The sequence below is a fragment of the Ptychodera flava genome, chromosome 15, assembly GCF_041260155.1.
Source record: "Ptychodera flava strain L36383 chromosome 15, AS_Pfla_20210202, whole genome shotgun sequence".
Lineage (NCBI taxonomy): Eukaryota > Metazoa > Hemichordata > Enteropneusta > Ptychoderidae > Ptychodera > Ptychodera flava.
Window position 1 is genome coordinate 39,746,358 of NC_091942.1, and position 27,519 is coordinate 39,773,876.

Genomic DNA, 27,519 nt, shown 5'->3' on the forward strand with positions numbered 1-27,519 from the left:
ATTTTCTATCCCAGAGGTTTTTCACAGAGGGTAAAAACCTCTGTGGATATTTTAGAAGAAGATTAAACATTAAGACAGTTGTTCAACTCCGTTAGTTTTGTGAAACGAACAAGAATTCAGCGTTTAGTAAGCTTACATGTCCTTGTTGCAGGACGGAAATTTTTACGTTGCTTTTCAGTGATTTTGTCGTTAGATAATTCATAGAATTAGTCATTGCATAACGTTTCAACTCACCAATTTTCCTCTTTCAAAACAAGTCACTAAAATATTTTACGTTTATTCGTTGCTTTCCACAGAGTGTTTGAGTTCACCTTGTCAAAACGGCGCCAACTGTGTGGATGGCAGAGGAGTGGATTACTATACTTGCGAGTGTCCTGGTAACCCGTACCCACAATTCCATGGAGAAAATTGTGAATTGTTTTCAGGTAAACCTAAGCTTTTTTTATTGGCTCCTTTAAATATATTGGTCGGTAACGATAGGATACAAAGTGGTTGTTAGAGGCCTCATATAAATTCATAATTTTCGGACATCATTCCACGGTTCAGTACATACAGTCTCCCATAATAAATTGTGAAAACTGTGGAAACCAGCGTATCGATACTCTTAGAAGATATGTTGTCCACACGCAGAGGGAGGTAAAAGAAACAGTGCCTTTTAATACATGAGAAAAATATCGAAATATGAAAATAACATATTTTTAAATTTTGCAGGAGCCAATTGTGGAGGTGTTTTTTATGATCCAACTGGGGTTGTGACATCACCAAACTATCCAGGAAATTACGATAATCGGCTTAACTGCTATTATTTAATCCGTGTCCACGGTGCGGAAACCATAAAACTGACCTTCACAGATTTCGTAACTGAATTACGAAAGGATGGCATTGACATTGGCAGTGGTGGAGATGCTGATTATGCCGGTTCTGGTTGGATTCAATATCTGGAAGGAAATTTAACATTTAGTGGACTACCCGATACAATGGAAATCCCCGGACATGAAGCTTGGATCATTTTCAGTACAGACAGAAATATCGTAATGAAAGGATTCCGTATAGAATATACAGGCGGTAAGATGACACTTTCACCGTAACCATGCAAACTTTGGGTTTAAAGGTACCGTTCAGTTTTTACGGCGGGGGGGGGCGGCAAAATCCAGGGGGGGGGGGTCATCAAAATTTTGGAATCCGCAAAGGGGGGGTCATCGCTTTTTCACTGGTAAGAAAGGGGGGGTCACCACATTTTCAAAAACATAATACCAACAATAAAGTTCACTTTATGCCATTGCCATGATCGACCCTCTTTACCGGCGGGCCGCCTTCGGCGGCCCACTACAATAAATATACATTATGTATTACCCATGACCCTCTTAACGGGCAGACGCCTTTGGCGGCCCACTCCAATTAGGTTTACTTCATGCAATGGCCATGATCGACCCTCTTTACCGGCGGGCCGCCTGCGGCGGCCCACTCCAATAAATTGACTTTATGTAATACCCCACGGCAATCTTAATGGCCGTGCGCCTTCAGCAGCCCTGTCCAGTAAAGTCTACTTTATGCAATAGCCATGATCGACCCTCTTTACCGGTGGTACCGGTGGCCCACTAGAATAAAGTTGACTTTACGTAATAGCCCATGACCCTCTTAACCGGAGGGCTGCCTTTGGCGAACCACTCCAATAAAGTTCACTTTATACAATGTCCATGGACATGAGTTGTCTATTGAAATGAAGTTAAAAATTGCCTTACAGTCGTCCTAATTAACAGACGTTTAATGGATGTGGCTGAGAAGTTTGTGCACTGGCATCTCTGCTACACGAATAAAGTGCGCAGCGTACCGGAGTTCAAATCCAAACCATGCGGGTAAATTTGACGAATGGGTTTTAGTTATTTTTAAGCGGGGGGGGGGGGGGGGGTCATCAATTTTTTCGTCTGACAAAGGGGGGGGGTCATCTTTTTTTCACGAAAAATGCAGGGGGGGTCTATATTTTTTGAACACCGGCGACAAGATTTTGCCGGCCCCCCAGCCGTAAAAACTGAACGCTCCCTTAGGCCTATGGGTTCTTGTAAAGTGTAATTTTGAAGGCAATGGCTCGATCTACGGAGAGGATTATTTTTCCCCCTGTGGCAGTTGCCATAGCATAGTTATGACAGTTGTGACGTAAAATTCTTCCGTCTTGCCCAGCTCACAAACCAAGAGACTGGGAATTACGAATGGACATGTCTGTTGTAGGGGGTATGCCCACCCACTTTCCGTGTGCGTACTGTCTTGTTTTCCAGTAGCTAAGCTCTCGGTGATGCTTTGCTTCATCATCATATAAAACAACCACACAAGGAGTAGGGCATACCCGGGAGGGCATAGTCTGAGTAGGTTTTCCGAATGATGTATTTATTCATTTCTAAATGTCATCTTTTTATCAGAAGGCCTATATTTCCCTTGTTATGCAACTGTTGATTCTTGTTTTACATACAGGGTCTAAGCTTACATATTTTAGCTTGACATGTAGGCTAGGCCCTAGGCTAATTAAAATTGAAAATTAACTGCTTCTAGTGCCCCAAAAGACAATAAAAATGATGTTGATGATGACGACGATTGACAACAACAACGACAACAACAATAACAATGATAATATCGAAAATGAAGAAGAGATGTTGTTTTTGTTGAATGGTGTTCACACACATTCCCAGATTCTCTCCCCCTCAGAGATGTATGTGAACACAGCCTCAGTGTAGTATTGTGGAGGAATGAATCACGAGCAAACGTGCAGATACAACAGTTGAAAGGTCATGTATCTGATCCAGTATTTTGGTAGCAGTTCACACACGGTTACTCTACCCCACTCCGGGTGGGGGTTCAAATAAGAACATACGCGTACGATCTTTTTTCTTCTTCAAAAATTGCAGACGGAGATGACTGTGCGTCTACCCCTTGTTTGAACGGTGCAACATGCAATGATGGTGTACTCAGCTATACATGTGATTGTGCTTCAGGATGGACTGGCCAACACTGTGAGATCGGTAAGCTATGTTCTTCACCACAACTACACAGGCAACAGCAAGGCACACTATTCCAAAGGGGGATTCTTTCCCGATTAGGACACTTCCTAGAAATATTACATGTATTAAATATAGCTATTCTATGGCAGTTTTTCTCTAAAATGACAGAAATCTCCCGATCGGGAATGTGTAACAGTTTCAAAATGTTATTGAATTGCAGATATCAATGAATGTTCCAGTGTTCCTTGTCTTAATGGTGGATCTTGTGTTGACCTTGTTAATGGTTACATCTGTCAATGCCCATCAGGTTATGCTGGAACACACTGTGAAATAGGTAAGTATTCAGTGAAAACTGAAATTCCTAAAAGGATAACCTTTCTGGTGTGGTACACTTACATGTATTTGTGTCGTGTACTACCTAATTACAATTTTCCAAGTCTTTGTTGTCAATAAATTTTCAATCCACTGAAAATTGAAATCCGATCTCTGTTTATCATATTTGGAAAAAGTAAAAAATGAAATTGAATAGTCTTCTCTCGATGTTAAACGAGGACATAACCTACTCATTATAGAGTAACTCAATCTAGTCATAGTGTCACATTATGGTCATGCACATTCATGGCATTAATTTTGTGTCAAAGACAAGATGCTTCGCAGAACCCTGGTGAATGAAATAGCTCCCAAATTGAATGTAGTATGTTGTGTAAAATGACAATGAGTCTAGTGAAACGTCAGAGCCAAAATTGCTGACGTGCCTATGAATTTTATGCATTATTTTCATGATTTTATTTTCAAACAAAAGTTGGTTTGTGTAAATATGCTAACTGAAGGACGTTTATGGGAAGTATCACTGCTCGCTGATTTGGACCATGCCTATGCATTTCAACTGGTTAGATAATAAATGGGTGCTGCACTCATAAAATGGCGTCCCATGGAAACGTAAAAAAAAATGCAGTATTTCCTGCACATACACATCATTATCATAAAAGAAACAAGCATGATGCCATTTACTTGAATGCCAAAGACACTATGGCCAACAGACAGTTTCTTCTTGTAATCTCTTAATTTTTCTCTGTAAAATAATTAGGTTTTGAAAATGGGGGGAAATCTAAAATTATGTTAAAATATTTGAATTTACATACCACTTTCGACATTCATGACAGTTATACACTTTTTAGTCTTCAGTGGGTTTTATTGAAAAACACTCTTTGAAAACTGAGGATATATTGAGATTGGCTTATTAAACATTCACAGCTATGGGGCTTTAATTGAAATTTAAACTATTTTCAGACATTGATGAATGTGCAAGTAACCCCTGTGAAAATGGAGCTACGTGTCTCGATGGAGTGAATTCATACCTATGTATATGCCTACCTGGATATTTGGGACCAAGATGTTCAATAAGTAAGTATGCATTTATGCTTTTTAGTTTTCAGTCGCCATGGTTACAGAAGCTATTGTGTAGGTGGCTGGCTATCTGTCAGTCTGTATGTATACCATGTGTGTATGAATGAACATGTATATATGGATGTTTGTCATTCTGTCTGTCCTCACAGTTTTTTAAAATGGTGACCCTTATCAGTGTGAAATTTGGCGTGCAGATATATTTTGAGAAATGGATGGAATTTTCTGAATCTTAGTGTCACGTGCCCCAAAATATGCAAATGACTTAATAAATGCAAAAATGATGAAAAATCTTGACTGCCAAAACTACAAAACCTAGACCCTTGAAATTTTGCAGAATATCTTAGTGGATTGCAGATTTAAGTTTGTTCAAGCCAAGTTAGTTAAAGGGCCTATGACATGATTTCCAAAGTTTTTATTTTTTCCCTTCAAAAACTCAGCTAGGGGACCTGTCTATGGATTGCATATAGTGTCAGTTCGGAAAGATGTGCGCGAAGGGCGAAATTTGACTCCTTTTTCATGCCTGGTGATCAGGGGGCCTCTTCGCACCTGAGCCAGGCAGCGGTATTTGCATATTGACCAACAGGTACAATTGACGTCATTTGTACCACGCTATTGTCACGAAAGTGTACTTAGCGGTCCTTGCATAAATTAGACCACAAACAAAGTCAGCTATATAAACAGTGCTCACAGACGCCCAGTACTGGCAAACACTGGCAAGGAAGCCACACCGGCGGTCCAGCTGCAGGAACTTATCAAGTTGCTTCCAGCGAGGACATTGTTGACCAGAATTCAGAAAGTAATTTTGAGGGGAATTAGCTTGAAGGCGTAGAGGCAACCCCAGGCATCTGGGACGAGTACAATGTAGTTCCAAATCAGAGTCAGATTCTGACTCTGAAGAACGAAGCGCGAGTAGAATGCTTGGGACAGATTTGAAAGTACGATGAGGCGACGTTTCATTTCTTTTATAAAATAAGACAGTATCAGTCCCAGTTTGAACTTTTCACGGTTGAATTTATTTTATAAAAAGTGGAGCAATCCCGCTCCTGAGTGTTCCGATTCAATGCATTGCATGTTGTAGCTGCAGAACAGTACACTCAGTGTGACAGTTTTCAGACGACCTCAGTTTTCGGACATTCAATCACATGCTGTTCGTCCGACTCACTTAACTCGCTCCGTAATGATAGCTTTTTACAAGTTGAGTGACCTCATATTAAGTGAAGTAATACTGCTGTCCCGTTTTGGATAGTTTGTTTAGTAGAAGCTATTTCGGGCTATACAAATTTGGCGAAGTTAGGCAGACCATACGATAAAAGGTGCTGAAAGCAACACACAGAGACAGCCCATATATCCGGTAGGTAAGCGCCAAACATGTCAAAATGTCGTTATGTCGTCTATTAAACGTAACTAATTATCACGAAATATTTACATTCGTTCTTTTAAACACATAGGAAATGAAAATTGGGGTTTTGAAGTTTCAAATTATCAAAATTTAGCCCCTAATCACTTTCCAAATACGACGTCCGATTACTGCGATAGCAGTACGATTAATCCGCACCCAACACGGAGTCAAAATTTTTGCAACTTGACCCCCTAAATACCACGTCCGTCATGTTAACAGTTTGAGGATGATCCAAAAAAAATTCAAAAGGTATGGTAATAAGAATTCGTAGTGCTCGTCATTTATGAAACGGCTTTGGGCGAAATTCACTACCTATCCGAAAACTATCACTGTGAGTGTAGCTGTGTTGGACGTCGACCTTTGACAGAACTATCATTTCCTTGGAGCATGAGACAAATGGTGCAATCGACTCATTGTTCCTGTGCATTTTCAGAGCAATTGAATCCTGCAAAAAGTGATGTGTTGGGCCTATTTTGTACATGTTTTGATGAAGAAAAACAAAAAAAGCTTGTCGCTGCATTGTCGGGTCGCCATTTTGAATCGCCGTCTTCAACGTTCACGACTGTGTAGAGATTGGAAGCTTCCTGCCGCACAAATGTTTCCCGATGAATGAGAATGTGACATCGACTGTCATCCTTCTTGTAATGTTTATTTCCCATATTTGGCATGAAAACATAGTACACCTAATCACATAGCCTGACAAGTCATTTTAATTTATACTCGATCGGCGAGGCGATCGTCCGTACGCGACATGTGACCATTGGTGATCTCGAGCTCCTGAAAAGGCCATGTCACTATAGCAAACTAAACCGTGGCTTACAATGTTCTCTCGTGCGTTGCGCGCTGGGTGTACGTTCTGAGCAAAGGAAGCCCTTGCCACACATACACATCCTTACGGACATGAGATTGCAAAGGTGTGAAAAACTGTTTGCCCGTATAAAGATAAGTCTCAACTTCGAAAAGCCGAAAAAAGTCGAACGAGTTGGGCTAGGGGTACCGCCCACCCGTAACTTTTACTTGCGTTTTATGTGGACAAGGGGGGGCGATACGCAATGCAAGACAGTGATGTAAGCTAACTTCAAGACCCAAAGAGTGATTTTACGTTTGGTTGTTATAAGCATGTCATAGGCCCTTTAACATGCAAATGAGTGAAATGAATGTAAATATTGGTCAAAAATCTGAGAAACTGCTTGCCCTAGGACTTGGGAATTTTGTTGAAAGCTTTCTTTTTTGATTTCTATTTCTATTAAATCAAGTTGATCACATGATTAATAATATGCAAATAAGTAGCAAATATTATCCTGAAATGGTAAACAATTTTAAACTATTTGTTTTAGATAAAATTTTATTCAAACTGAAAATACTAGAATGACTGATAATGCAAAATGAGCAATGTGAATGCGAAAAGTGGTCAAAAATTGCAAACTAAATAGCTACTGGCCCAGGGCTTTGAAATTTGTCTGACAAATGTGTGACCTATGAAGTTAATAAGAAGACTATCATGCATATGAGCAAAATAAATTTTAAAATTGGCGAAAATTTCTTCATCAAAAAAGTTTTATTCTTGTGACTTTAAAAAGTTGATAGGGATGTTCTCAGTGGCATTCAGATGCATGTCAGTTCAAATCAAAGTTTGATAAATGAACTCAAATTAGTGACAAAAGTGGGCAAAAATTGCAAACTTTTAAACATGCCTTAGGAATGGGTTGAAATATTCCTGTTTTGGATTCAGGATTCAGGATTATTCAAATCAAATTGATCAGATGATTTACATACTCAAGTAAGCAAAATTTTATTCAAGAAGAGTGTTGAAATGGTCAAATTGAACACTGAGACAATACACACAGTTTGACTTCAGTATGTGCTGAAGATGTTCACAATATGCATACAGGTTTGTTTGAACGGAGTTGATGGAAAAACTTACAAACAAATGAGCAAAACACTCGGTCAATAAGTACAACCTCACTAACGAATAAATGACCTGCCCTACTATGATCACTTCAATAATTTCAAACTGCAAAGCTTTCTGAATGTAGTAAAAAGTGAAAATTAAGGAATTTTTCCTTAATATTTGTTGTATTTTCATACATCAATCAACCAGAAGCACACTGCAATTAATGGCAGTATCTTTAGTCCCTGTGATTGCAAGACTTCTAGATTCGGTCCCTTCTGTCCATGCATCAGTCATCAGCGATTTCTCAGGCATATGTGAAGTGAAGATATTTGTGAACAACTTGGCCTATTAAAATGTAGTACCCTGTGGTCTTCCAATGCATGCCACTTGCTTTCACAAAATAATCAAATTTGGCCACCAAGGATTCACTTTTTTGGGATGTTCAGAGCCACATCCTGTGAATCTGAATCCAAACTTACCCTAAGTGTTTGGTATTCAGACTTGTATTCTCTGAATTAGAATCTGAAATTAACATTGAATCATCGCAACGTGAATGTGTAAAGATGTTGAACTCTCAGTGCTGAAATAGTGTGCAAAGACAATTTTAGCAGTAGCATGTCAGTTAGTTGCTAATTTTTATATTTAATAAGCTTTTGTAATTAGCGTGATTTGATGAAACTTGGTACAGATGTTAATCTCACAGTATTTTAATTGAAAATTGTGAAATTTAGCAATATCCTGTCGATTAATTATTAATTGACTTATTTAATGACATTTCATAATTAGCGTGGCAGTCCAGATCGGTTTTACATTTTTACCACCATGGTATAGATCAACCCCATTGTTTTTGACGTAAAGTTGTTCTTTGTAGTGGAGCTAATAACAGTAAATGTCCTCTGTATTGAACAGAGGCGTTCTAATATTATGTCAAGAGCTTAAAATCAGACATACCTGGACCAATTTCTTGCAGATGGGTTGAATTTGGACATCTCAAGAGCCAGTACATGGCATACCTAATTCTGTCTAACTTCATAAAAGGACCTAAACCTATAGATGCCATTCATACTGATGTCTACTTGTTTATAATCCAATCCAATATTGGCACCAGTCACAGATAGATCTTTGATACCCTCATTTCTTTTTTTCATGTGGATCATATTGACTTCAATTTAGTTAATACTTCCACTGACTAATATAATTCCCGATTACAGGCAGAGACTGTGTCATTGTCAATTATGTGTTTGATTATGATCACCATAAATCTTGTTGAAATATTAGAATTGATGGCTTTATCATTTTGTGCTATTTTTATTAGCTCACATTTGGTTTATCGTATAAGCTGAAGTCGATGGCGTCAGTGTATGTATGTATGTATGTATGTATGTACGTACGTGCAGTACCGTATGTCCGTCAACATCAAAAACACGCAAACCGCTGCACATTTCAGTTTGGTATTTGGTGTGTGGATGCATCCTGGGCTATAGATGGAAATTTGTTCAAATGAAGTCTTCATTGCCAAAATTATGCAAATGAGCTTACAAAATGTGAAAATGGTCAAGAATTAATATCTCAAGAACCGCTGTTTTGATTGCTTTGAAAATTTGTGTGCAAGTACCTTAGGTGAACCTTATACAGTTTTATCAATATTGTGAAGATATCCTTAATTTTGTATTTTTGCTGAATTTTTTGGTGGTTTTTCTCATTTTTAGTAAAAATTCTTCTTCTCTGAAACCGCCAGCCCAATCGCTCTCATATTTGGGTTGGATCTTTGCGAGGGTATTACTCTTCTAATTTGTTGAAATTATGACAAAATTGGGAATATTACTATTTTGGATTATTTTGTCATTTTTGGTCAAAAAATCTTAGACAGTATTTTCTTTTTAAAACCCCTGGACAGACAGCTTTTATATTTGGTACACAGACGTACAGAGATGACAATAGATATGTGGAAATTGTCCTGAAATATACAAATTTGTATTTTTAAGACAATATTGTCATTTTTTGGTCAAGAAAACTTGTTCTCAAAATTACCTGTTTGATAGCTTTGTAATTTGGTCCCGAGGGATGTTGTTAGATAAATTTTCTGCTCAAAGTGTTGGGAAACCCCCAAATTTGTATATTTTAGGTAAATTTCTTTTTTGTGACCTTAAATGACCTACACCTAACCAGGATATGTTGTGAGACAGTTTCGAAGGCTGTGAACATAATTTTGTCATATTTGGTATCAATTTGTAGGAAAATTTGATCCAGAAAACAAAGCTGAGGTGAATGTTCTCATTGCGGACCAATTTTTGGAACTTTTCTATGTAAGACATACAAGAACTGATGAGAAATTTGGATCCAGGATAATTCCAAATGTTGTAATCACCGCCCACAGTGGAAGGCATTTCACTATCTGTAACTAACTTAAGTGCTGTTTACATGAGAATGATAACACTCATCGCATTAATTAAAAACTCCCCAAGGTTGTAAATACATTTCCTGTCATCTGGCGTTACCAAGGGATGGAACATTTGATATTCAGGAGGGGGTAGGGTCTAGAAGATTGATGAGGTAGCATTACTTTTTTACCAGATCCCTTGTACATTTTTTTACCCACTCCCACCTTTTCTTTGTATCAAACCTTCTCTGGCTATTTTTTGTTGTTGACATTTGCTTATGTATTTAGCATCTGCTTGTCCCATTGCTATAGAATTGATATGCATGTTCCTAAAGATGACCTCCAGTACCTAAGTTGGAGACCTTATTTCCTTTTGTCATTCTTGTTTTTCCTGGTTAAAATATTTCTCGAATGGACCAATTCAAACAGAATGTAAGCACACTGTCCTTGACGGTGTTTTTTTGTAAAATGTCAATAAATTTACCATATATTAAATATGTAAACATGATCTTAAGTGTTTATATTGAGTTTTTAAGATGGTGGTACTATCATGATGTATCATTGTATTGCCTTTAAAGGTATATGAAATATGTTCTATAATTTTTGCATGTTTTATTTAATCTTTAAGATCAAAATGAATGTGCAAGTAATCCTTGTAAAAATGGTGGAAGCTGTATTGATCAGATCAATTCCTATGTTTGCTCATGTACTGATGGATGGACTGGTGTTCACTGTGATATCAGTAAGTACTTGTCATCTCTCTGTTTAATTTTCAGTAATTGAAGTTGATATACAAAACAAAACAAAAAGTACTGAGAAACAACTCAAAATGACAATCAGCAGACACTGCACAATCAGTATTGAGAGTATTATTTACAGAAATCATTACAGCTATTTTTCTAGGGCAAAATTTGTTTGTTTTTTTTAGTATATGATATCAAAGTAAAATACAGTGTACAGATGATACTATTTGCATGTATAGGGCCGGGCTGGAATATTTGCATGTATTGATTTGCACTGTACAGCTACATGTGTATAGGCCATAGTTCAATCATGCCAAGAACATTACTGGTATGATAGAAAATTTTAAGTCCAAGGTATGGGTACATGTACATGTATTAAATGTAACAGTCTTAAGTTATACTACACATTAGTCTACACAAAGTTGGGTGAATGTATTTTTCACAATACAAATAGAGAAATTTACAAAGACTATGGATATATTTGTGACTACATTGCAGCAAGTGTGTGAATTTGTCATAAGTAGATATTAAAATTGGCATAAGGATGAGGATTATATTTCTATCATCACTTAGTGTATAGAAGGCACTCTAAAAAAAGTGGAACTCATCTTCTAAAGTAACATTATCACAAGAACATATGTATAGGTTACATACCCAAACACACATACACAATTCTTTTATAAGATGTACCATTTATCACTGGACCTTTTGATCAAATTCCTCATAAGATTATGAATATCAGATCGGCATTTGATTCATGTATTAAATTTATAGTAGCATTGCCTCCTCACTCAAAATGTACTTTTGGTTTCTAGATGTTGATGAATGTGCAAGCCAGCCATGTATGAATGGTGGGTTTTGCAGTGATGGCATCAACAGGTACACCTGTGTATGTATTGCAGGATGGACTGGTACCAATTGTGATATTAGTAAGTCAATATATTAAGAATCATATCTAGTTCCAAATACTTGTAATTGAACATGTAAAGTGTCCCTGGCAAATGACAAGCATACTTTCCATCATGCCTGGGTCATGTGTGGTTGTGCATGATATTTGAATATCCAAGGCAATGTGTATGGAGCATACATGTAAGGCTTTTGTATAAAGCCTGACTATGCTGGCTTTGTATTAGCAATAGAGTGCTGTCAGTTTCCATGACAAAGACAGAGGACAATGGTTTGAGTTAAAAACTCAAATACACAAAAAGGGGCTGTACTTGAAAATCAAACTTATTGTAAACATAAGTTTTGAAAGATTTGAACATAGAGTCATCAAACAGCTGGTTTTGATGTTGTAATTTCTTGGCTTAAATAATTATTGTTGTATAAACATAGAACCCGTACTCTCTTGACAATCATCTTTGTTTATGATACATAAAAAATGTTTATTCCAAAATAAGAAATCTTGATAAAGTTTAAGTTGATGTTAGATATGGCTTCCTGTCACTGTTTTCCGTTATTTGATATTGCTATTGAAAGTTGTGATGACAGAGAACAAAATATTTTACTGAATTCAAGGAATTCTTTTTGGCTCAGTTTACTGAATTGGGTAATTATATAAATAATAATGTGTAATTATATAAATAATAAATATATGTAAATAAGTGAATCAAAGGTATTGGCCGAGTTTCAGTGTGCCCTTTAACTAAGCCAATACGAAGTGACGTGACCCAACAAAACTGCTAGTGACACAAGCAGATCTTTTGGTTTACATGTAAAAAATAAAGGGCTAACTCAAAGAAATTCCCACAGTTCTTTAAATTAATGCAAAGTTTCCAGAAATCAATGTTTCTTAGAGGGCACACTGCTGAATTCATTGAAAGGGAGGGTGTCATCGGAACTACACATGTGGGACTTTCTTGTTGACAAACAATCTATTTCATGCATATCAAGAAGCATCACTTCAACATTGCTGCAACATTTACATTTTACATTATTCATTGTTAATTAACAAACATGTTTTACATTTATCAATCGCCAGCATACCCTAGATACAGTGTATATATCGGTCGTAGTAATCCCTGACAACCTTTGAGCAGAGTTCCAACGACTTGATTGACATATTTCACAAAGTGTATTTAATAGCAGAATGCTTTAGGACATTGATACTAGTAAATAAGAAGTGATGATCACCTGAAAATTTGAGAAATCTTAAAGTATTATTTGAAATTTGCGTGGGAGGATTATTTTGGAAGACCATCCTATCAAATAAGATTTTCCTCATGAGTAATGTTCATACTATTTCCAGCCGTTAGATGAATGAACATTATTTAAAGTATGATATATTTTTTTAACAGATATGTTTTTCAACTGCATTTCATTTGAATTGAATTGTATTTGGTAAAATGTAATAGCAATCAGGTATGTATTTTATCCTGAGTTCTGTGTACATAGGACAGACTAGCAAGAAATGAAATTCGTTTTCAATAGACACTTTATCACAAATACAAACTCTATGTTCTTTGGTAAGACCCTCATGTCGCCCTCTTTCAATATTCAATGAATGTGACGATATACGGAAGGATGTAAATACATTTTAAAAGACTGGTTTCATGAAAATGTGAAAATAATTTTCTAAAGAAAAGCAAATTCTTAAATAATTTGTAAGTAGCTAATCTGTTGTAACTATTTATCTGATCATGCCAATTCTGAACATCAATATCTCTGCAACGTTGTCTAAACTGAGATAAAAATACAACTTCATTTCCTACTCCCTGGCTGAGCCAACTTTCTGCAAACCCAGCTGAGCCAACTTTCTGCAAACCCATATGCAAAAAGAATACATTTTAAGCTTGTTGCCCAGCATCTTTTGTTTTGTTATGTTATTTTAAACTGCTCTTGGTAAGCATGAAATACATATCTATTATGATTCTTTTGTAAAATACGAAACAAGTACTTTACCATGTGGAATAATCTCATTGATCTCAGTGTTGGTCTTCCAAGTTCCCCTCTCACTGCAGCATTTATTACGCATTTCTTTTGTCTAATTAGCTGTTTACAAAATTTAACATGTACTTTTTTGATATTGTAACCTTCTATATGCCCCCAAATCTCGCTTCCGTAGTGTAAAATAGGGAGGATTTTTAAATCAAAGATTTTAAAGCATATCTAAATAGCTTTATCCCTTAGAAAATGTATTTTTGAATTTAACATAAACAGTGCTTTTGTAGCTTGGTCAGCCAAGACCTCGTGCGCTTTACTCCAGAGACCACTTGATGAAAATACAACACCCAAATATTTGAAATAAGAAACGACTGATATTTGTTTCCCTTAAAAACCATCCTCCATACTTGCGTAGTGGTCCACCCTTTCTAAATACAGTATTTCATTTTAATGATCTGCTTTAATTAGTCCCCGCGGACACCGTCCGGGGGGACTTATAGAGTTGGTCATGTCCGTCCGTGTGTCCGTCCATTCACGCAGATATCTCAGACATGCCCTGGTCAATTTCTTTCAAACTTTGCACAAGGATAGTACCCTACCCCATACAGATGCATGTCGATTTGTTTCAAATTTGATCAAATTTGGCCGTGTAAGAGGACTTTTTAGTTTACGCCTCCATAGACTCCCATGTATAAGGCAGTTCTCCATAGACTCCCATGTATAAGGCCAAGAAAAATAAAAATTTAGTTTCTCATCGTATTCATATTGCAAAAAGGATGCAGTGATACAGTTTTTAGTCCCCACGGATGAAGTCCAGGGGGCTTATAGATTGGGTCATGTCCGTCCGTGACAAACTGTCACGTGACCTTGGTGACCTTTGACCTCAAATATACATATTTGTCCATAACTCAGTAACCACAAGTGCTACACCCTTCATATATGGTATGATGGGACACCTTATGACGCCACATATTGTACCTCATTAATTATGTGCATATCTAATTTGAGTGAGCCAATAGAGCTTGATGTCTGATTTTTGGTATATAGGGATAACTATAGAAATTTTTTGACCAAATGTCATGTGACCTCGATGACCTTTTACCTAAAATATACGTTTATGTCAATAAATAAATAACCACAAGTGCTATGTCCTTTATATTTAGTAGGATGGGAGACCTTATGACAACACACGCTTTACCTCATTAATTATGCACACATCTAATTCTGGGCAAGCGAATAGAGCTAGAGGTCTGATTTTTGGCATATAGGGATTAATTAGCTATACAATTTTTTTTTCAAAATGTCACGTGACCTCAATGACCTTTGACCTTGATTATACATATATATGCTTAACTCAGCAACCACAAGTTCTGTACCCTCCAATTTTGATAGGATATTAGACCTTAAGATGTCACATCTTGTACCTCATTTATTATGCGCATATGTATTTCTTGGCTGGCCAATACAGCTAGAGGTCTGATCTTTTTTCCCGATTGAGAACCATAACTTAGACATGCCTCATGTGTTTCAAATTGGGAACAACGACATAGACCCATGTGCCCGTAGATCTCAACATGCACTCCAGTGATACTTCTTAATGACCACATTTCCCTGCCCCATCAAGACTAATACTCCTATTACAAGTGGGGACTATGTCATTGTCAATGACTTGTTGTAAAATGAATGAAGATGAGATGAAACTATATTTGCTATAAATCTAACACTTCAAATTTGTTTCTGTCCATAGATATTGATGAGTGTGCCAGTAATCCTTGTATTAATGGTGCTACATGTGTTGATAGCATTAATGGTTACACATGCAACTGTGCTGCAGGCTGGACTGGAGTCAACTGTCAAACCAGTATGTCTGATTTCATTGAATCTCATGTCATGTAAATTGCAAGAAGAAGTCGGTCAAAATATCAAAATATTGTGATGTGAAATTACCTTTGCACCAGCAAGCTTTAATATCACTAATGATTTCATAAATTGATATTACTGATGATTTAATGATTTGAGATAGCAAAAATTCCGTGATGAGATGCCAAATCTTGAATTCCAAGTTTTGTGAATTGATACCGGAAGAATGCATAATGCACTACAGCAAGAAGACAGTACTATTTGTGGAATCATGAATATGTCAAATTATACTACCTGTAGTTTCAACTTTTATTTTTCTCTGTTTAGCTTTAGATTCAAAAGGCTTGTTGCCAGTTTTTTCCTAGTACTAACTGAATTTTATGAGATAGGAAAATGTGACAATGTCATTATGACTATCATTTTGATATTTACTTGCATGTAATACTGTGATTCAACTTATCTTCTCACTAGATATAAATGAATGTCAGAGTGCTCCATGTTTGAATGGTGGTATCTGCAGAGATCAAGTCAATGGTTATCTTTGCACATGTGCACCAGGATATACTGGAACAAATTGTCAAATTGGTAAGTGTATACCACAGTTGTATGTGTATCAAAGTCTTACCAACAATGCTTCTATTTACCAACAATTTTTTTGATTTTCATGATTTAGCTGAAAGAGTCATTGTCTAATACATACTACTTTCAAACTTGAAACTGGGCAGGGGCCTGTGTTTCTGTAGATTTAACCATCAAATTTTGGATTGAATTAGGGCATGATACACCTAATGGGTGCCATAAAATGTAATGCCAAACCTTGGAATATTGGTGGATCTGCATTATTCAAGGTAGAATGTGCCTCAAGAACAGATATTCCGACTCTCAAATTTTTGTGTCTTTCTGATCTGTCTCTTCTTTGGCTTATTTTAAAGCTCTTGGGGAAAGAAAAATTTTCAGTTTTTAGCTACTATAGACTATAGTCTATAGAAGCTAGGACGGGTATCTGTCCAGCGTCTGGTGTCAGTCTGTGTGTATGTCCATTTGTGAGGATGTCCGTCCACTCAAATATCTTGAGAACCGCAGTACTTACAAATTTGATATTTGTTGTGTGGATGCCAAACATGATTATGAGAAACTATTTTCTATTTTTTGATATTGTTGAAAGTATGCAAATTAGCACGAAAAAAGCGTTTTTGGTAAAAAATCTTCATTACCACTGGTTTTATATATATATATATATATATATATATATATATATATATATATATATATATATATATATATATAATATAATATATATATATATTATATATATATATATATATATATATATATATATATAAACAAAACTGGTGGCACAACATTCTCTGAATGATATCATGCATAATATATATATATAATATATATATATATATATATATATATATATATATATATATATATATATATATATATATATATATATATATATATATATAAAACAAAACACAATGTGTAGCTTCTTTGAATGACTAATTTTCACTCAGTTCTCAAGGCACTATCAGGTCAAAATGGAGATAGTCAGCGCGCAATGGTTATTTTGTTCTGTTACAGTTGTTTGACCTTTATATGTCAAGATCCAAAAGGGGAACAAATTCAATAAAGGCTTTATGTACTTACATTGAAAGAGGCACTACTTGGAGACACCATGACTTTTTAAATAGTGCATATCCACAAAGACTTTGTATAAGCGTAAAGTTTTGTGATTTTTTGCGTTGTCATAAATGTAAGATGTCTATAAGTGTATTTAGAAAATACCGCATTGTGTGCAGAAGGACATTACTAGTAAGCATGACCCTCTGATGTACTCTTCACTAATATTCTGGTGCATAATTTATGGTATTTTAGAAAGAAACTCATAATATTTACAAACTTTGCAGATATTGATGAATGTGCCAGTGGTCCCTGTCAGAATGGTGGACTATGTATTGATGGTATTAATGGCTATACCTGTCAGTGTACAGCTGGCTGGGAAGGCGTCAGATGTGAAACCAGTGAGTTCTTGTTCATGCTCCTAGTTGCCTGTTGCATTGTGCTATGATAATAGCATTTTTACTAAATCATTCACAACTGACTATTTCTGAAACTGCAGACGTTACCTTATGGAGAGTTGTGTGTATTTAGCAAAGTGTTTTATATTTATTTTTGCATTCAGAACTGTTTCAAGTGTCACCTAGTGACGACCTTGCTTTTATAGACAATGTGCATGCATTAGCAGAAGTACAACTCAACCAAATTCTTCATTCACATTATATTAACTGGAACATGTGTAAATTGTGCCTGTGGAAGGATTGTGCAATAATGGGTGTACCCTTACAATGCAAATGCTTTGTGTATTCAATTTTCAGCTTGTAGACAGGGGCTTTTAGGGTGTGTTTGAATGTTTACACCTACTATTGTATGTGTATTTGCACAGGGAAAGTAAACTTCAACTTTGATTTGCATTGTAAATCTGAATCCTTTGGATGAAATTTACAACTGTATTAACAGGTCAATGACTTGGATTTTCGGAAATTACTTCAACTATAATTGACATGCAAATACATGTATAGCCAATACCATTCACAACTATTCTAGAATTGAGTCTTATTTCATTTATTTCGCTATTGTTTAATATATGTAAATAAGAATGCATATGCAGTTCCTTTGGTATTATTATACCAGCAATGTTTTGCAGGCCAAAAATTTCTGTATTGCCAAGTGACCTGATATGAGCCTGAATATTGTATAAATTCTGTCTCAAACCTATCTCACCATAAGTGTGATGGTGGGTTGTCTAAGAGGATATTCACAATGTTTGACATAGTAAGACATTGCTAGGTAGGTTTCATTCATATAAACAGGAACTTTCCCTATAAAAGCCGGATTATCGTAAATCTATGCAAATGTAAAAAAGCCACATTACTGATAGGACGTGTCGTGTTTGGTCCCAGAATTCCATAATTTTGCTGTGTTTCTGGCTCCCATTGCCATTTAATCTTGTTGCATATGATGTCTGTTATAAATATTTAGTGACTAAACATGAGTTGAAAATAAACTGAAAATATGTGCTGTTTTTTGTCAGATATTAAACAAATGTGTTTCAAAATGTGTTCCTTGTACGACCATTTGACGCCTCTTTGCATATGTCACGAAATTGCCCATCATGATTATTCAAACATCATATAGTCAAAGCTATACTATGAGAATTCAAAAACTCCCGCCAAGTATATGCAAATGGCTGCGTCAGCAGTAATCCCCCTATTGTACACGTACAGTCCTGTAACTTCCCATTTAAGAAAGAGTAATAGGATAAATATATGTTTTTATTTCAGATATTGATGAATGTGCTAGTTTTCCATGTGTCAATGGTGGTACATGCATAGATGGCATTGCCTCCTTCACATGTGTTTGTGCTGATGGTTATACAGGTGTCTTCTGTACAGGAGGTAAGACCTTGATGATGTATTTCATTGTAAGAGCTCTTGTAAGTCTTTGTATTTGAATCCATGCCATAGCCATCACTTACTGTATATGCTTTAACATGATCTGATTGCTTTCAACAAGTTGAATGGACAGACACATAAACATGGATTTAACCCTTTGACTGCCGTATTTTTCCCACCAAAATGTTAGTGCAATATTTTACCAATTTTTATGAACTTTTCTGTAATTTTTCTGATAATTTTGTACACGATATTTTATCAGCCACAGTTTTTTATAAAAATTTTGGCAAAAAGCTGACAAAAATTGATTGAGCTATATTTTATAAGGGTGACAAAAATTGACTTTGGTGCTCAAAGGGTTAACCCTCTCACAGTCACAGATGGAGTAAAAGTTTAAACTCTGCATGTAAGTTTTAATTTAGGTAGATTGGAGGAATGTCAAGATAATGTTCAAGTCTGCTAGGTAGTAGTGGTGGTGTTAGACAGCCATGTTTTATAACAGAACTCAAAGCTTTCAAAGAAACTGGAGCATTTATGAACATTGGTGACATTTAGTATTTCCATAAAGTGATTACCTACCTTCTAATCCTCTGTTATAAGAAAAAGGAAGGTCACATCAGAATTTGTGATGCAAATGGAATGTCAGACATTTCATCCACCTTGTGCAAATACTTTGAGAACAACTTTGCAATTGTTGCAGGATAATACAAGATCCACTTGAATTCATAATGGGCAAATGCCTTCAATTCATCAATGTTTTTGTCCCAGGACTATGTCAACAACAATGTATCTGTGTTGAATGTGAGCAAGGTCAGAAGGTAATTTCAAAAGTGAAGATCCCACCATTTCTGGCAAGTTGAGTATGGGCAAGCAGAGAAAGTACATCGTATTTACACAGTGGCATATAGTAGAGTTACAGATTTAGTTTTACCCTTTGCACCCTGACCCCCTGGTACTCTATGACGTCATCGGACATTTCTGTCCGAGCCGGGTTCAAAGGGTTAATCATTGTTTGTCCAGCAGCAACCAGGCTAAATATCATGTCTAATTCACCTACTGGAATGAAAAATTGATACTGAACTGAGCTGGTTTTGTAATTGGCTAGGTTGAAATGTAGGCTAAGGTGGTTTAGATTAAAGTGAGGTCAAGTTTGTCTTAGATCAAGTTCAAATTAGTAAACAGCTCATTTGCGTATTAAATAAAATTTTGTAATTAGTGGTTTAACTCTGAGAGTACTGTGCGAAAGTTTATAAAACCTGCCACATATAATGATATAACAGATATCTGATTGTTCTGTCAAGCATACTACTATTGGTATTAATGAACCTGTTGTGAAACAGGTGAGCACATTCAGTTCACATCTGGTTTAATATTCCTTCAACAAGACGGTTGTTGTAATGATAGTGTGATTTAAATTCTATTCCATTGCTCAGGCACACAATGCTTTCTTCGTTGTTTGGAGAGGCTTCTGAATATTGACCTTTTTCATATTTGATGTGGTCACATGGATATGTTGTTTATCAAGTTGGTTCAGATAATCCAGTGCTGTTGCTTTGTGGAGGATATACCGGTCCATTTTGAGTGAAAACCTCCTTTTAAAACTACTTACTGACTAGATTTATAAAATGATGTATAAAGTAGTTTGGGTATATTTATCCGGTTTTTAAAGATTCACAACTGGAAGTTGTGATATAGAGGTGGTTTCAACCGGTGTTTGATGTCGTCCATTTCCGTAAACGACAAAAAGTCAAAAACTGCTGAACAGACTGCGTTGATATTTGATACCGATACATAGACTGGTTCCAAGGTTCCAATTCGGAAAAATGGAGCCAAACGGAGCGCCGGTTAGATAGTTTTGGGAAATTTCTAACCCCCCTTTTTATCTAATTGATTTTAGGGGTCTTTCATATATGTAGTTTTGGAATGTACACCAATCCTGCATTGTGGACTGTTTTATGAGTTGTTGAACAGAAATGAGGTTTTGATGAATGTTAGAAATATGCAGGATGGCTGATTCGAAGTATAAGAGATTTCTATGGTCTTTTGGGCATCAAAAGCATAAAAAAAACATATTTCATAGTTTAGATTCTCACTTTTGAGATGACCCTAGGCATTTGTTAAGTAAACATCCTTGAGTCAATATACAGACTTTGACATTCCAGAGATTAGTATCCACAACCTCACACGTTACAGTCTTTCACTACAATGGTATGGCCCAAACCCATTGTTATCAATGGAGAGTGTGGACCTGTCTACAGGAAATTGGGGTGAACAGGTTAGACAATGACGTTACAAGTTGTAGGTTAGTTATCAGGGTAGCACCAGCATAGAGTCCTGAGCATCTGTCCATGTGTTCTCACAGCAAATTACAGGGAAAAAAATTATTTGAGAAGTTTCTCTCCTTTAAATAGAAGTATATTACAATTTAAACCTGTCATGGATAGATTGCTCTCAAATGATCTGAAACACAGTTATTGCCCATTAGCAACAAATCTTTTGCAAGATTTATGTAAAGTTCATGAACTTATACAAGGTATTAGACAAAGATGACCATGACTTTGCTACTTTTCAACATTTATTTCAATCAGATTTCCCCAGCTTAGTGTATAATTTTGTAATCTTAATTACTGTCAACTTAGCTTTACTAACTTATTCATACCTCATTATTCTTACACTACTGTTATACCTTATAACCACAAAATTTCAAGAGATGCATATATGATTGTCACTTAACAAACAATTTACAAATATATCTTCTGCTTTTTCTCCATATACATATACATGTCTCTTTTCTCATAAAAATGAGCTTAAAATCGCAATGTGAAAAATAGTCTTTCAGCTATATGTGCTCATTGACTTCGTGGTCTGTCTAATTCACAGTGAGTGTGGTTGTTGATAAATGCCGATAATCTAGGCTGTCATTATGTCCAAGCGCCATTGGCGGTATTTTTTAACATAATGACCATAGGTCATTATCACATCTGGAAGTTGTGATATAGGGCTAGCTTCAACCGGTGGTGGACAGTGTCCATTTTCCGTAAACGACAAAAAGTCAAAAACCGCTGAACAGACTGCATTTATATTTGGTAGAGGTATTCAGACTAATTCCAAGGTTCCGATTCCGAAAAATGGAGCCAAACGGAGCAGCGGTTAGATAGTTTTGGGAAATTTCTAATCCCCTTTAACTAATTGATTTTAGGGGTCTTTCATATATGTAGTTTTGGAATGTACACCAATCCTGCATTGTGGACTATTTAATGAGTTGTGGAACAGAAATGAGGTTTTGATGAATGTTACAAATATGCAGGATGGCTGATTCAAAGTATCAGAGATTTTCATGCGCTTTTGGTAATAAAATTGATAAAAAAACAACATATTTAATGTTTAGATTTCTCACATTTGTTATGACCCTTAACATTACAGACTTGATGACATAACTAGCTGCTGGACCTGTTTACTGGCGCATTGATTTAAAGACAAAGATCGTTTTTTTTGTAATAAGGACGTGTGATTTCGTAAAACATAGTCTGTTAGGCTGGAAATGTGATTTTTGCGAATATTGCTTACCCCACTGACAAACAGTGTGGTTTGAAAATGGCTGGAATTCGCTACTTCGGGACTTGTTTTCTGTGTGCATTTACTGACAAACTCCAAACCCGCAGCACCTACCCATTCAGTATTTCATGTACAGGTGTACCCAGAGATAGAGTAGTTTCACAATGTGCCAGTTGTGATTAAGTGCCATTGGCGCTATTTTTAAAGATTTGCACTTAGGATTGGTATAATATTTTCTGGAAATTTGTAATTTATGTTTTATTCTTTTGCAGATATTGATGAGTGTAGCAGTTCTCCTTGCCGAAATGGAGCAACATGTATCAATGGACAGAACCAGTGGACATGTATCTGTGCTGCAGGCTGGACTGGCATTGATTGTTCTGTGGGTCAGTGCATCTATAGTTTATCAAATTATTAAATTAATAATGTTCGTAACTTTGCACAGTGGTTAACAGACTTTAAAGGAATCCAAGGTTACTCCTACAGTTTTACATCACAGGGCAAAAGTTATAATTTTCAGCTCTTTATACATGATTGTGTATAGAGGGCTAATGTTCCACACTTTTACCATGGAAGTGAGAGTGTGAAATTAAAACAGCACCATTTGTTTACCTCGGCAAACTTCAGCTGGGATAGGGTTATTTTGGAATCATATCTCACGCCACCCAAAAGCATGCATATGCAATGGAAATGAAAAAGGACAACACACAGAGTGAGTCTCTTGTAGTTAAGTTTTTACACATAGAACTAAGTATCTGCGGAGAGAAATACAAGAAATAGAGACCAAAACAAGTATAATGTAAGACCAGAATGACAAGCTGGCGACTGACATGCCAACAATGTAAAATGCACATGCTTACTTATTACAGACATAAGTTTACAGTGACAAAAATTCACACATGATTTTATGTGATGAGGTAAAAATTCTTCTGTACCAGAAACCGAGATGAAGATGAAATGTCAGACACAGACGACCAGGAAGCCAAAGCACATGTACCTTTTCAAGGAAACGGATACAAATACAAATAAATTTGATTTTCATGACTCCAGGCAGAAGTACACATATTGGTACATGGTAAATTAAAGCAACCTATTGAATACTTTGCTTCAGTATCTCTCTGAGCAAAACAGTCCCAAATGCTTTCCTTCGTAAAGCCTACTACGAGTTTGTCACAATGCTTAGAAATATTCTTGACGGTGGCCACAAGCCATTTTGCATGCAGAGGTTTCAGCTCGGATAGCCACAAATCCAAGGTTGGATTCTCATTACCAACCTACATCGCTACACTCATTTGATCACTGTGTACTAATGCCAATTATCATATACCACGAGCCACATTCCTGTGTAACGCTATGAGAAAAGATGCCCTCACATTTGTGTAATAAGTTGCCGTATCATACCCAGGCGCACTTTGCCCAAATATGGGCAAGCACGTCCATTTCAGAACAAGCTTCAATCTGGTTACTACGCACATTGTTACCAGCAAATATTCCACTCATAAACAAAGCGAGTGCAAGATTCGAATGTCTCCTCAGTTCTGATCGTACGGGCAACAGTGAAGTTAGCGGAATTGGGTTATATTTCTCAGGGTTTCATAGTGTATTACTGATGATGTCTGCATTTTTAAAAAATTGATAGTGAACTAAATATAAATTAGATAGAATGTGAGTATGCACTGAGCTAGAAACGGACCCCGTTTCCAGCTCCATGGCGTATGCGACAGATAGTACGTAGGCTAATCCTAGCCGTCACCGGTCGCTCAGCTTCAAGTTCACTGTCATTTCATCTCGAAATCCTCATGTAATGAAAGGCACAATATTTCTTCCAATCGAGCTTTTTACTGATGATTGCATCTCCCTGCCGGTGCGATGAAATATACGATCAGTTATACTACGCCATTCTTCTTACACCTCGATTTTCGTCTCATTCTTTCTTGGTATACTTATATTGCTCATTGACAAGAAGTTCTACAGTTAAACAAATGACATCGTTATGTATATCAATATGGGATGGGATACGGTCATCGTTTTTCTGAAAAATTTATAAAAAATGGCAATACATTTTTGACATTGCATGAATTTCTATCTTCAAACCTTTGCACAATATTTTTAACTACATATTTATCATTCCATAAGGTATGTGATGAAAGCCTTACTGCCCTTCAGCCGTACAGTGTATGGGCCCTCACACGCTCGGGCCCTTCTGCCATACAACCTCAGTCCACAAAAACTGTATCAAGGCCGTAAAGATTAAACTCATGCTTCACAATATCCTCGAAAACTTATTTGCAGCTTGTTTGCATTTGACCACTACGGATCGGTCACCAATTTCCTTGTACATGGCAACAAGTCATTTTTTAGCGGTACAACTTTCTAGTGTTCAGTATTTGCACTGAGAAAAGTTCAAGTACATACTTGTTCAATAAATCAAACATTCTATCTTGCATATAAAAATCAGGGGTGCCAATTGACTGCAAAGGTTAATAGCAATTAAGCTTTCATTCAGAGTGCTTCATTCAATTTCAGTCATTTTGACTCAAGTTCTGAACTAGTTGGAATTATTCTAAATACATATTTTGGACTTTTTCTAAATCATTCTAAACACTGACTCAAACTACAAAATGTTGGCTTCATTCTAAATCAGAAATCATCTTTTGATTTCATTTCAACAGTGCTTTCTTTCGGCAACTAAAGGCAGCGCAGTCCAGGGTATAGATTACAGCCCTAACACTCCTTGGCCGCCGCCACAAAATAATGGTACATGGGGTAGCTTTGTGGCATAACACTTGACAACTTCCCCCACTTTGGGTAGCTTTGTGGCATAACACTTTACAAGGTCCCCCACTTGGGGTAGCTTTGTGGCATAACATTTGACAACGTCCCCCACTTGGGGTAGCTTTGTGGCATAACACTTGACAACGTCCCCCACTTGAGGTAGCTTTGTGGCATAACACTTGACAAGGTCCTGAGAAAAAGTGACATTGACAATGATCTGACTTCTCATCTAAAAATTGTCATCATTTGTAACTGCATTTACTTTCATCTTGAAGCTGTGAAAGATTTTCTCTTTGACAGTTGGTTTGCAGGAAAATTCACATTTGTTACAGGCAACATGAAAAGTGTTTTGTCACATTTGTCAATGTCAAAACAGTGTGAAAACATCATTTCTGTCGCTTACTGCTTGTAACAAATGTGCAAGAAATTTGCCACCATATACAATGATGGGTCAGTAAAATCAGCCATGTGCTTTTAATCCCTGTGGTTATTTCCGTAGTTACAGTATTTGTTTCTTTGTTGTTACAGATGTAAATGAGTGTGAGAGTAGTCCTTGTCGTAATGGAGCAACTTGTGTAAATGGACAGAATTCTTACAATTGTGTCTGTGCACCTGGCTGGACAGGAACCTATTGTGAAATAAGTAAGTTCTTATCCCCATTATATCAACTATTTTGCATGTTTACTTTCAAGCGTAGATCATGTCGCAACTTCAGACATGATGCAGTTCTCAGATTCTTCATATAAATATGTAGAAGTAGAAGTGTGTCTCATCTCAACCATACCCAGGATTATCCAGTAATTTTTTATGGATTGTTAAAATAAAACTAAAAAACAGAAACAGCAAATTTGATACTTTTGAAACATATTCAAATAACATATTACAAAATTTTAAATTTCAGACATAAATGACTGTGTTCCGAACCCTTGCCTGAATGGCATTTGTACAGATGGTATCAATGGCTACACCTGCACATGTTTTGGTGGCTATACAGGAAATGATTGTGAGACAGGTAAGGGATTCTAAGCTCTTCTGTCTACCATGTGAAGCTCATCAAATCAGTAGTTCCTCCAAGTCATCCTTTTTCAACTTATGTATTCCTAGAAGAATGTTGTCTGAATTGTTTTGAAATTTGTCTGTTCTTCTGCATGAAGGCTTCAGTCAAAATATAAAGTTTGACTATTTTTATTTAGAAATTAGTTTTGTCATTGTTCATAAATAATGTTTTCCTTAACTACCTGTCCAGTACTTGTCAAGGTGGTGTTTAAGTTCATAAGGAAATCATAATTCAAACTTTTCAACTTATGATGAAACTTTTGATCATAAAGGTTTTGCCCCAAGCTAATCTAGTAAAATGAATTTCTACTTTTGTTTTCTATTTCCCAGAGATTACTGACACATGTTTGTTTACTTGTCACAGAATTTACATATTTTTATGGCTTTCAACTGCTGTATATAGCTTTATCTTGATCTTTCAAATTTGTTTATGTTTCGATGAAATTTGTGTATTCTTATGATTTTCTCATCGTTTTTTGGAAATACAGTTTCAGATACCATCTACTAAATGCTTCCATATATAATGTACTTTGGAGGCTTATGTCGATGGCCTCACTCAGATTTTTTCAGATCATGAAATACTGCGAAAGACATATTCTTTGATGCTTGTTTTAAATATCTGCTTCCTTTACCCTATTGTTAATTCATCAGAACAATTCCCTAATTTGATCTGAACGCAAATATGACTTATTAAATGGTGTGACATTACAGTGTTTTCTGTGTCTTTTAATTTTAGAGCTGCAACTTATTTGCATACCTCAGTATTATTGGATTATTCTATGGCTCATAAATGATTGTTAGTTAATTTTTGTATGAATAGATTTCAACCACCGTCCCTCCACCCACGGTGTGGGTGGAGGGACGGTGTTTCAACTGAAGCAGAGATTTGACCTTGCCTTTTGATCAGAGTTGAGAATTTTGAAACTGTTTTGGCCATCAATATCAAACAATATCACCTGTTGATGGATGACGCAGGTTGTTGACCTGTAACAGAAGTTTTAATCCAAAAAGTTCAATTTTACATGCTAGTGTCCAACTATAGGTTGGTTGGTTACAGTGGGCTTTTGTGTTTAAGAAGTGAAATGACAAAGTTATACAAAATGCCAATGTATT

General features: G+C 36.3%; 1 protein-coding gene across 2 annotated transcripts in view; it reads left to right on the forward strand.

Annotated features, from left to right (window-relative positions):
• The window catches only part of LOC139152169 (neurogenic locus notch homolog protein 1-like), an 86,335-nt gene that overhangs the window by 3,958 nt on the left and 54,858 nt on the right, over window positions 1-27,519 (forward strand). For both annotated transcript variants that reach the window (XM_070725290.1, XM_070725289.1), the window contains exons 2-15: window positions 297-425; window positions 712-1,065; window positions 2,898-3,011; window positions 3,211-3,324; window positions 4,281-4,394; window positions 10,699-10,812; window positions 11,629-11,742; window positions 15,444-15,557; window positions 16,028-16,141; window positions 17,476-17,589; window positions 18,910-19,023; window positions 22,848-22,961; window positions 25,879-25,992; window positions 26,252-26,362. In XM_070725290.1, the coding sequence (XP_070581391.1) occupies window positions 297-425; window positions 712-1,065; window positions 2,898-3,011; window positions 3,211-3,324; window positions 4,281-4,394; window positions 10,699-10,812; window positions 11,629-11,742; window positions 15,444-15,557; window positions 16,028-16,141; window positions 17,476-17,589; window positions 18,910-19,023; window positions 22,848-22,961; window positions 25,879-25,992; window positions 26,252-26,362 (1,848 nt within the window). The remainder of the gene's footprint in view (window positions 1-296; window positions 426-711; window positions 1,066-2,897; window positions 3,012-3,210; window positions 3,325-4,280; window positions 4,395-10,698; window positions 10,813-11,628; window positions 11,743-15,443; window positions 15,558-16,027; window positions 16,142-17,475; window positions 17,590-18,909; window positions 19,024-22,847; window positions 22,962-25,878; window positions 25,993-26,251; window positions 26,363-27,519) is intronic.